The 12,532-nt window shown below is 41.2% G+C and overlaps 1 protein-coding gene across 6 annotated transcripts in view; it reads left to right on the forward strand.

Moving 5' to 3' along the window:
* Positions 1-10,216: 10,216 nt before the first annotated feature.
* Positions 10,217-12,532, forward strand: part of NTNG1 (netrin G1) — a 318,889-nt gene continuing 316,573 nt past the window's right edge. For all 6 annotated transcript variants that reach the window (XM_063106026.1, XM_063106024.1, XM_063106027.1 and 3 more), the window contains exon 1: positions 10,217-10,462. In XM_063106026.1, the coding sequence (XP_062962096.1) occupies positions 10,217-10,462 (246 nt within the window). The remainder of the gene's footprint in view (positions 10,463-12,532) is intronic.

Consider the following 12,532-nt stretch of genomic DNA (forward strand, 5'->3'; position numbering starts at 1 on the left):
AATGAGGGAAGAGGATACAGGAGGAGAGGGAAGGAGGTTAGTTCCAAGATTTTGATAGATGAAAGGGAACATTTCCAGGTTGGGAGCCAATATCACAATGATCTTGGTATATCCCAGGAGGGAATTTCCTAATCTCTGCACAGATTTCTTTTCTTTTTATTGGAGAAGGCCCTATAAGAATCAGACGAAGCTGAGAAGGAGAGCTGGAAGGAGCTTTCTTGGCTTGAGAGAAAAGGACAGGAGGGAGAGAAAGGCTGAAGAGTTGTCTGTATTTCAGTGTCCAGCAGGCCAGGGAGCCAATGAGAGGTGGGAAGGCCACTGTGGGTGCTATTTATCAAGTCCTTCTGCCAAAGGCACCCACAGAAGGGACTGAGCTGTGGGGGCCTGGAAGGGAGGGTGTGGTACTGAGTGGCATCTCTATATAATCAGTATGTTTCAAACCTGGATGAGTGTGGCCAGAGACTAGGGGAAGGTTGGGGAATGGCCACTGTCTAAGAGCCTCTTCTAGGAGTTCCACCCCTGCAGGTAACTCCTTGCAATGTCAGCACTAAAGGAGAGAGGTGTGAAGGAGAAAAATATAGAAATTCCAGACAAGTGCACTGAGGGAATCAAGAAAGGGAGGACTCACTGTGGCCTCTCAGGTGCTGGAGGGGAGGCTTGAGGTGCTTGGAATCTCTGCCTCCTTCCTGTCTGCTTAGGTTCAACGAGAGCCTGGTTAAAGGCCCGGTTCAACACCACCCCCCATACCCCCATCTTTCTGCCAACACCACCCCCAGTCATCAGGCAAAAATGACCTCACTTCTCTTAGCCCTCTGCCTTCACTTTGGAGCCCTTAGTTGGTGACCCACTGTTCACTGCTGCCTATTTATTACTCTCTGCTTTGCACTGACCAAACTTGAGCCAGACTTCTCTCCTGCCTCAGGACCCCAAATCTGAGCAAGCTCTAAAACGCGTAACATTCACCCTGGTCAGCTTATCCCCCAAATCCTTGGACCACGGAGATGCATTTCTTGTCCAACCACGGTGGTCACGCGGTCAGTTAACTCCCTCTCATCTGCCCAATTTTCCCTTGCTGCTCTGTCCTCTTACCATACAGGAACAATCGCCGAATTGTTTGGGTTTGACACTGGCAGATTTCTGGGATCAGAGCGTTTTCCCTATTGCAATAGTCATCCTTTCTAATAGAGGTCTCTTCCTATCTTATCTAAAGTCCGGATTTGATTTTTTTTTTTTTTTTTTTTTTTTTTTGAGGTTAGCGTGTAGTTAAGAGTGATCCCAGGTGAGTCTGAGCCCCCATTGATGGGGAATGAAGCGTTGGGGTCCCAGGTCATTTGACTTTCTCTTGGTAAAGGCAAGGAGGCCTGAAATGCACAGCTGTTTCTTGAACTTCAACTTTCTAAAGGAGAACGAATTTCTAAACGTGGAGGTTCGAGGTTTGCGCTCTTGGAGCCTCAAGCTGGGCAAAGGAATTGCTGGTTGAAAAACACCTTTGGGATCACTGCTAAGGGCGAGGGATGTGCTTGGGAATGATTTGGGGAGGGGACAGAGGAGTGAGGGGTGGGACACGCGGGGGCAGAAGTGGGAGGTACAGGAGGAGTTACTAGAACCGCGCTGCTGTGGGCGAGCTGGGGAGGGGTGGGGGCGAGGGTAGGGTGGAGGGTGGTCTTGTAGCCTCAGCACCCCGAGGTCTTGGAGAGGAGGCAGCGGCGGCCAGAGCAGCAGCAGCAACAGCGAGCGGGACGGAGTTAGGACCGCTCGGAGCTCCCGGGTCTCGAGGTAGTACAAGGTTTGCAATCCTTCCACTTGCTGCCAGTTGCAGAAGAAGATCTGCTTTTTAAGTGAAACGTACATGCCACCCCTCCGAGGGCTGCGGCTTGCTCGGGCTTGCTTCTTTGCTTCTCCCTTTTCCGGCCCTCGCGCTCACTCTTTAATCTGTCCGCGCCCCTAAGTTTGCCGAGAGCTCGCTGCCCGCGCAGAGCAGGGACCCGGCCAGGCGCCGCGGGCGGGGGCGGGGAGCCGGAGAGCCGCAATCCAGAGGCATCGCGGGCCATGTATATTTCATCAAATGGACTTGGGGTGCGTCGCGTCTCGCAGACATCAACGCTATGTGCAGTGACATTTCTGACTTGAGTGGAGGAATGCGCGAAGGAAGCCCGGGCGAAATTGGTACTAGAGGATCTTCTTGGCGCCAAGGCTAATTGTCCTGATTGATGCCCCTTCTGCCTAAGCTCAACGTCTTCATCTGAAATAAAATGAAAGCGGTGCCAGGCGGGATAGAACCGCCTGGCCGCTGGTTCTGATCCCCAGGAATCAGGAAAGCGTCCGGCAGCTTTAAAAAAGGTGGGGGAGGGGGAGAAGAAATAGAAATAGAAAAAAAAAAAAAAAATCCCTCAGTAAAAGTTTAGGCGAGAAGTGGCAGAGGCAGCGGCGCGAGGAGGCGCGGAGAGAGCCGGCGAGCAGGGGACCGGGCCGGCCAGACCTCCGAAGGCTGCGGTTTCATTATCAATATCACTGTATTTTTGGAGGGAGAGGCACCTTTCTCGTCCTCTCTTCCTCTCCGCCCACCCCGACTCCCTCCCCCTCATCTACCTGTCAAAGTCACTGATCTTTTGCATTTCGGAAGAGGACGTCAACGGGAAGGAATCCCCCCTCTCGGTGCGGGCTCCGAGAGGGGGCGACGCGCAGGAGGCTCCCTCCCGGGGGCCGGAGGCGAAGGTAACTAAGCGGCGGGCAGTGGCGTGCCGGCGCGGGGTGCTGGGTCCGCAGGGTCCCCTCCCGCAGTCGGTTGGGAGCGATCGGGACCCCGGGGCGGCGGCGGCAGCGGCTCGGGTCCACCCCCCCACTCCTCCCGCTCCTCCCGCGCCCGGGAGGAGGCTCCGCGGGAGCTGCCGCCGCCCGCCCGTGCTCCTCCCGCGGGCTCCGCTGCTGCGGCCGCCGCCCGAGGCGGACCAGGCTGGGCAGGGCCGACGCCCCGCGCGGTCGGCTGGGTTCCCGGCCCCGCGCAAGGGTAAGCGGGCCACACGGTGAGTGCCGCGGCTTCCCTCTCCTTCAGCGACCCGCGCCTCTCGTCTTTGCCCCACTCCCCGGAGCGGGCTCCCTCCCTCCCTCCGCCCCCCGCTGCAATCCACAGGCGGGAGGGAAGGCTCCGGGTGGGCGAGGAACTTTGGAAAGCGCCTTGAGGAGGCAGCGCGCGGAGCCTCTGCGCGCACACACGGCCCGCACGCGCTCCCACCCACACACGAGTCTTCCTGGGTGAGCGCCCCGAGCTCTGTCGTGTCCGGAGCCCGGCGCCCGGTCGGTGCCCCGATCCGCGGACTCGCAGGCACACCGCGCTGTCTCTCGCTCACACGCACCTGACCCACACAACGCGCGGGAGGGTGGTGGTGGTGGTTGTTTCTTTCGCCAATTGTCTTTGCTCTGGGGGAAAACAGAAAACAAAAAAAACTTGCCCTGTAGCCGGCCTGTGGAGCTGGTGGCCACACCGAGAGCTTTTGAAGTCTCCTTCTTTTAATCTCCTTTATTGGTGCGAAATTAAAGCATTACTATCGCATGTTGTGCAGCTAGGGAGAAGGGAAAATTGAAAGAAGGAAAGACTTGGTGTAGGAATGCTTTTTGGAAGATTTTCTCAGATTCTTTCCTGGCATCATGTTAATCAGTTGATGGTTTCGGCTAGGGACATTGAATTGCTCTCCAGTATGGATCTGTGGATATCTATATATAATACAGGTATCACTGAACATTATTGGGCCCAAAATAACCAATTAAGTGATTCATACGAGCGAAAACTTAGGAAAAAAAAGAAAGTACGCCCTCTGCTGTCTATTTTAGTAACCTCACCCGGGGACCTTTTTTTTTTTTTTTTTTTTTTTCTTCCAGAAATCCACTTAAGAGTAGGTTGTCATCTTACAAGGCAAGGGATGAAAATTCCTAGCGGGGATTTTAAAGCAACTTTATTTGCAAAAGTCGCAGGTTGAGTTCCTATTGTTGCCTCAGATATAGATTTCCAGAGAACAGAGGCTTTTGTTCTCCCCTTCCTTCCCGGTTCTTCTCTTTACACAGGGAATAATGGAGCTACTAGTTATAACAATTTGTCAATCTTTAGAACGGAAAATTCTGAGTAAGATCCAGAATTCCACTAAACATATGGTGAATCTGGCAGTAGATTTGCTCTAGACATAAAGCCCCATTTTATAACTGAAAATATGAAAAGTTTTCTTCACTTACAGAAGTGAAAGAAAAAAAAACTAGAAAGATCTTCCATCAAAATCATTTATTCAAATATGCTTAGTGGTTTAGCTTGTTGGAAAGTTTTCCAGAAATCCTCTTTTTTGAAGGAGAGGCAAGGTTTTTCTGATTTGCCTGGCTCTTAAGGAGCATCTCTAACCTGTGAGGGAATTAACAGCCCCACATTTCACTAAGTATTTTGAACTGTGTCACTTTGACTACCTTACCTACCTCCTTTTCTCTTTGGTAAAAGAAAAGTAGCTCAGTAACTGTCCAAGATTCTTTTTGAAGACAGGCAAGTTTCAGTTTTTCATTAAGATAAAATTTGGATCTCTGCATGTGGATCAGCATACAAAGAAAACAGTGCATCAAATATTTCCCGCCTTACACACATAAGGGATATATTTTTTCTTTTCTAGATGCCATGAAATGAGAATATTTTACCACTAATGACCAACATAAGGACATTCAGGATTCTGTATATGGGTCTATTAACTTAGTGATATTTTCTATTGTAAAATTTAAGAGGAATAATCTTAAAAACTTTGTAAGGAAACAGTTTATTTTATTTGGACATAAAGCTGTTTTCCTACTGAGATTTTTGTTTTGTCAGTTTTGTTAGCTTTCACTGGGCATATGTGTTAAAGTGATTCAGGTTAGTTCTTGTTTAGGTGGAGGCTAATATATTTTGCAGTTTTCCTTTGTATATTTGCCATTGATGCAAATATCTGTCTTTGCATTCACTGTTATTCTGAAAAACATCAGGTAATATGTTAAAAAAAAGTTAAACCATCACACATTTAGTTGATAAGTTTTCTAAGTGTTGTTATAATTTGGAGTTTTAGAGTTACAAAAGCACTGAGTCACTTGGAAAAAAATAAAATTTCATTTAAGTCAGAAAACCAATTATATGTTAACATTGAGAAATACACGTGTGTCCATTATATTGTTTAATACAAAAGATTATATTAGTAAAGTCTTAGGTTAGTAAGAGATTTAGCATATTTTTAAAAATAATTTTATTTTCAGAATCCAGAGTTGTGTTTCAAAACTTCAGGTGGGTATAGATTTTCTCTATTTGAGACCCTGGATATCTCCACTCCCCTGTATGAGAATGAAAGATTTGTTGTTCAGTTGATAATTAAATGCCAGATTTCTTCTAGGCTAAACTGATTCTGAAATAATTTTATATATGATCACATCTCCAAACACCCTGCAAAATATGTGCTAATTTATCTTATCAGGCTTCTCTCAGTGGATATAGAGATCTTTCAAATACTAAGGTATGTTATTTGGTTTTATTAAGAGTCTCATGATAGGTAGTTGCTCATAATATCCAATCAAATATGAGTAAGATATGCCAGTGATGTTGAAGTACATGTTAAATTCCTTATATTTTGAGAGTTAGAAATGTATGTTTCCCTTTAAGGTGTCTGGAAAATGCTTTCTTCACGACAGATAAATAAGTGCAAAGAGCATTTAATATATGTTAAAATATCTCATGTAATAAATTTCATTATGACTGTGTTGGAAGCTACTAATTTTGATAGGTTTTGGAGTTTGTATATCTTTACCTCTTTATATGTTTCACACAATGATGTATGATTACAGTGAATTTTCCTTTTGTTCCTTCCCATTCAGAAACATGCATATTTATAAAATTCTTAATGTCTATAAGAAATGAGTCAATAGCTGTCTATTTCAGGTGTTCCTGAAGAGCTGAAAATTTATGAAATAAATAGCCTACTACCACCACCCCTACCTCCTAGTGAGATTATATAATAAAACTAATGCTGAAACCCAGTTAAAGTTAGTAGATTTACTGGCAGTATTTTTCTCTCAGTTGATGAAATTGGCAGTTGCTTTTGGAATATAATTGTCTATCATTTTAACCATTATTTCTTCCATGTAATATTATGGGAGGCTTTTTTATTCTGATAAATGAGATAAAGGGCCTGTGAAATGTTTTCTGCAAAGTTAATCCAAGGTGGAAAGGAATTAGTTACAAAATCCTGGAAAAGTATGTGTACCATGTATTGTGTTCTATGCAAAGACATTTTATAGCCCGTTTTAGTCCTGATCAGTAGTATCTGTCAACCTGAAGGCCATGACATAATTTTATATTTTTTCATTGGCTCCACAAGTTTATACACCAGCAGTATATGGAGTACTCACATCATGTTAATGGGTATTTTTATCTAAGAGGACTTCTCAGGACTTTAGTTCACAGGTAGAGATGATGGCATTTTTTGATTTCAGTAATTCCCAAGGTTCGCAAAATAAAGAGCTAGAACTGGAGTTGTCCAGAGCTTTTCTGAAGCTGCTCTTGTTTAGGTGATATGGACACCTGAAACAAATTCAAAGGCCACATAACTGGCAGTTAGTTCAGTTATGGGCAGGAAGGGATGCAGTTAGTATATTAAGTCCCAAAATCTGTCATTGAATGTCCTTCTCATAATCGGTTTGCCTAGCTTTTTGCTGTGATGACCTAGCTTTTAAGAAGCTATTGATAATTTTAACCTGGTTGAAAGCATAACCAGATGGGAACAAGTGCCATTAGGTAGTGGAGATTAAGGTGTAAATAATGTCCTGTTTTTACATCATTTTATTTTCTTTGAAAACTCTATAGTTTTCAAGCAAAATTTCTAGCAAATTCCTGATTTTCACAGAGGCATCTTTCCCACTGTGTGTCGTGGAAGTTCATAGATTTAATTTCTTACTAATTTGAAGTTAAGAGAATTTTCTTTGAAGTATATGTGGCACTAAAAAGTAAGGAGACCCTGAAATGAAGGATACCTATTAGGCAATACTACAAACATAAAAACTATAATGAAATCAAATAATTATGTTAAAGAACGGCTTAGTGACCCTCTCTGCTCCTGATCTGTAATATGCTGTGGTCAATATCTTTTTCTGTGTCAATGGGAGCTCATTAAATGTAAATTCTGCAGACTAACTGAGCCATGCCATATTAGTGCTTGCCAAAGCTTGACATTTTTAATACATTAATAATATGTCTGTAATGTAATGGAAAACTATTAATCACAACTGGTTATGTGCCAGAAATTTAAGCTATAATTGGCTGCTTCTTGTCAAGAATGTCGGTCGCGCAGTCCTGCAACTGCGTAAAATTCAAATATCTTGCACCCTCTGCATTTTTCCTTGTCAGTTGTCTAAATTCGATCAGTGGTATAGTCCATAATTCTGTGTAATGACCATCATTATAATTCTGGTATACTTTAATGAGAATTCGTTATATTGGGATTTTATTGTGTCAGGAGATAGTAACAGGTTCACATATATTTCCTTAGTGTCCACATTTTTCATGTACAAATGTATGATTACACTTTATTGTGAGATTCCAGTAAGGCAAAATGTGGATGAGGACAGAGTAAACAAGAATGAATGGATTAAGGGAACAACATTTATTGTTTGTTTGTTTGTTTTTTAAAGTGAAGACTAATCTTAGGCGGCTTTCAGAAATGTACACTTAAAGTCATATTTTTAAAATAATATTAAAAATCAACACATAATGCTCACTCAGTTCAAACTCAAAGTCAATTCCAGGTCTTCAAGTTTATATTGTTCTTGATAAATAAGTTGCTGAGGATTCGAAACTAAGAATTGAAGTTAATAATTTCTGACCTAGTACATTTTACAGCACTGTAGCTGTAATGCTCACTCCCCCCACCCCACCCCCAGAAAGTCTTGTTTCCTCTTATAATAAAGAAATAAACACAGTTAGAAAATGTATCTAGAAAATGTAGATTTGTATCATTTTAACATCTTTTTAGATTATTAATTGTCAAATTGTTGGATGTTTCTGAAAATATCAACTTAAAAATTATGGTACTAATGGATCTGAAAAAAAGCAGAAGGCTGTGTTAGCCACAACACATGCTAATCTGTGAGTTTTTTCTTTTTAGCTTAAGATTTCAAAATATGTTCAACACAGTGTAGTCTGTACATTACGAGGAAGAGGCAGATTCAGATCTGTAGTTTATACATGTTTAGACCAACTGCTAATTATTGCTTCATAGGAACTCAAATATTCAACACTTTTCCTAACAGAAAATATCACAAATTGCAGCTGTATGATAACATTTTATGAATTGAATATTATGAAAATTGCACTCGCATCCATAAAGCAATTATTATAAATTACTTTGCTATGGAAACACAATTCAACCATCTGTTGGCATTTCATAATCTCTGTGGCTTAGTTCATTTTAAGATGGCACACTATTTGAGTATAGTGAATTCCCTTTATAAGACTGTTTGAAGATAGTGAACTTCTATATTTAAACTGTTCAATGTGAATTGAAGGGTCTATTATGGAATTTTCCAATACTGTAGGGTTTTTTGTCCTTTTTGAATTGTTTTAAAAATAGTCAATTATTTGGACTATGAATATGAACCAACTAATTAAGCAAACACACTTTTTTAACACTTAGAATCCAAATATTAGTATTTGTTTAGATTTGGATAGTGACCTCTAATGAGAAAAGTTGCCAGTTAAATTCACCAGTAACTCGTACCCATTTATAAAGGCTGCATTATCAGTTAAACAAAAGTACTTTTAAACAGTAATTTTTATTTTCTCTTAGAATTAGTGTGATATTATTCAGCTTCATGGCCTGTTAACTCACCCTCAGCTATTTTTATATGTGCATTTTAAATTCTGTGTTTTACTACAGAGCTTTTAGTTTTAAAGCAGCATATAATGTTTGCCTTTGGGACAAATTCTCTTCTGTTACAGAAAGTAACTGCAAATGCAGATGTAATAGCTATTAAAAGATGGAAGAAAATAGAAAATTCATAGGAAAATTTGCTCCTTTGGTTTTATTTTTGAATATTTTTTCAGAAACCCAAGTATCTTTATCACTAAATGAAACTACACAAAAGATGTTAAATTCTTCCAATATAATGAGCAAATCTAAAGGGACAGGCTTGTGCCAACAATGCTGCTTTTCACTCCAGCTAACAAAAGCTAAGAGACGTACAAGGAGTTTGGAGAGTTTTGGGGTCTCTTTGCCAAGAGACAAAAGGCATACAAGTAGTTGTCATTTTTTCGTCATTGTTACAAAAGCACCCATTTCCCCCACTGTTCTCTTGGAAGATTTTCTAGCACTGCAGTGTATGAGAAATATTTAAAATCTAGCTGCTTGCGCTCAGTCTTGTCAAGATGGAAATGTAATTTTTGAAGCGAAAACTTGTAACTCACCTGGAACACACACATCTGTCTTTGTTATGGAAGAGTTAAATCCCTCTTATAGAAATTCTCCCTGATGTGAATGATTTCCGAGGTTTGCTCATTCTAGCAAAGCAGCTGAATAAAGGTTATCCATAGTACACCAATTTGCTTTCTATTGCATCAAACCTCCAAAATGTCAACATATCATACATTTTGTAGTGCATTGATTCGGGGACAATAACTCTTATTCTTATTGTTTCTAAAAGGGTGTTGGAGCCAGAAGAAAAGAATGATCGATGGGAAACAGACACCGGGATACAGACACTCATCCTTTTGCTTCCGATACTGATATCTCAGCCCCTCTGAGCATCTCTTGTGAGCTGTGAGCGTTGAGGATCACTCAGGGTTATCGGACGTACAATGGGAGAGCCATCACTTTTCTAAATCGTTATCTGCTACTGGACATCTTTTACAAAAACCAAACTAGACCTGAGTCTAATAGATATGTTCTAGGACAAAGAAAAACCTGCCAGTTGTTGTTAACGTCTAACACACAAGTATGTTAGGCTTCCACCAAAGTCCTCAGTATCCCTGAACATGCACAATACCTTAACCTTCACATTTGGTTTTGGAATCTGCTTTGAGGTCTCATCCTCTTCTTCTTCTTTTTTAAATTTTGTTTTTTAAATATACAGACCTACCTACATATAGACATATATATGTATATGTAAAAGAGACACAGATCACAGATAAGCAAACTCTGCTTTAGTTTCCACCAAGATTACAAAGAATTTAGAGATGTATTTGTCAAGATTCCTGTCGATTCATGCCCTGTGGGTTACAGTGTCCTCAGTGATGCAGCCCTACCCTTTGGTGTGGGGACATTATGACGTGTGTAAGACTCAGATTTACACAGAAGAAGGGAAAGTCTGGGATTACATGGCCTGTCAGCCGGAATCCACGGACATGACAAAATATCTGAAAGTGAAACTGGATCCTCCGGATATTACCTGTGGAGACCCTCCTGAGACATTCTGTGCAATGGTGAGACAACCTTTTTGAATAGAATATTTTATATAAATGAGGCCTAATCGTGTATGCATACAAATGTGGTGAGTGTGAAGACTTAATTTATGCAATGAGCTGCATCTGCAAATGGCCGATTTGTGTTAACAGGCTAGCTTCATTCTCTGTGGAGGCTTGCACTACCTGGAATCACAATTTGCACTGTGTGATTGATGCACTGGAACTTTCTGCTTCCCTGCAAACCAAAAGTTTCACTGAGGCAGGTGAACTATATATGTATTGTAAAAGAAAAAGTCCAATTGAAGGTTGAATATCAGATAGGAAGTTGGGAATATGATTAGGTCAGATGTTTTATGGTAAGGATAAAATCTGTTGGCACACCAGTTTTAAAAACACAAAGGTTTTTTCACATACATGTGTAAGGCCAGTCCCAAATTTCACAGTTCAAGGCTAGATTTGATCTCATGGTTTCTTCATCAGGAAGCTGATTTGGTTAGGAGAAGTCCTTGGTTCGGAGACTAGCGAGAAGAAAAGCAGGGGAGAGAGGGACTGAAGCCTTCTAAGAAACTTTTCCAGAAAAGACTTATTTGCCAACACACACAGCCCCTTATTCTTAAAGGTGGCAATTTTCTATGGGTATTTTAAAGATGAATGTTAAAAACATTTGCTGAAAAGTAATGACCTTGGCATACAAATTCAGATACTACCCTTTTGATAAGGAAAGTTACAGAATTCATTGTTCTCATGGTGTATGCAAGTCTTTTTCTGGGTGTAAATTTAAATGCTATGTGGAAAGGTAACACCAGAGTGACACATTGAATTTTCACTAAAGACATAGCTGAAAATATACCTATAAGGTATTACTAAAGAGTTTGGTGATTAAAACGGTATAAATTAATGTGCTAAAGAATTCAATGTGTTCATTTGGTTTATGTTGTTGTTTTTTATTTTAGGGGGTCTTTATTTGATGCAAGAAATGTGATCCCGTTTTTCTCCACATAACAGATATAATTGTATGGCAGATTTTAATAGTGTTCTTACCTGACTTTATTATCTTGAACCTGGCCTGGCATTTTCAGAATAGTGAAACTATTAATCACGTAGCATCTGTTCACAGTCCCCAGTGAGTTAAATTAGCATAAAATCATCTTAGACTTAGCACTATAGAAAAGGTTTTGTAAGAGGAAACAATTTTGAGCAATAAAGAGTGTTTTCACCTAAAAGCTAAGGACTTGCCATTTTTCAGAAGTGCCTTTGGGAACTGGTTTGAATTATAGTCTAAACCTGATTTTGTGGAGAGTGAGAAAAAGAGCTTGGCTATTAGGTGTCACTATGACTAAAGTGCCCTGAAAGACTAAATATTTCAAAGAGAGGACCCGTCTCTCTGGGAAACAGGTATGTGCTTTGCAAAGAAGTTGCATTTTAGAAACAGAGATTTTCAGAGAAGGAGTTTATTCAAACACATTAGCAAAACTATAGTAAATCTGTAAAGGAGCAGAGGGGCATTGTTGGCTTTATATAAAATCATTAATCATTTCATGTCAAAGGTCAGGTTTAAGATCTCATTGCAAATCTGGGGTGAAATTGCTGTGCAATCTTCCACCACATATAGCAGAGCACGAGTTCTGGGCCAACTTTTCGTGTTATTAAGAGTAGTCTAGCTCTATATATCGGTTTACATGACACTTGTAACAGTATGCCTCTTCTGGAATTGTTTAATAATTTGCAGATCTAGGTAAAATAGCAAATATCCTTTCTCAGGGTGCTGTTTCCACTTGCCCTATGTGATGTGTTAAAGGTGTGATTTGTTGTGCAGTTTCTCTGATCTCAGCCTCTGGCCAGAGAATGCTAGCTCAGCACTGTGCCTGTCCGTCAACTTGAAGAGTTCACTTGGTGTCTTCACATGCCTCTTTGTCCCACCATGAGCAGGAAAGGACTCATTACAGACCTTCCCACACCTGCCTTTTACAGGGACACGGTCTCAGTTCCTTAAACAAGCCAATTCCTACCAATCCACTGGCTAGGTGATATTAGAGACCAAATGAGAAAAAAAGAATGAAAATGATATCTCTCAGCTTTCTCAGGTGC

Source organism: Cynocephalus volans, chromosome 8 (genome assembly GCF_027409185.1).
Source record: "Cynocephalus volans isolate mCynVol1 chromosome 8, mCynVol1.pri, whole genome shotgun sequence".
NCBI classification, from domain to species: domain Eukaryota; kingdom Metazoa; phylum Chordata; class Mammalia; order Dermoptera; family Cynocephalidae; genus Cynocephalus; species Cynocephalus volans.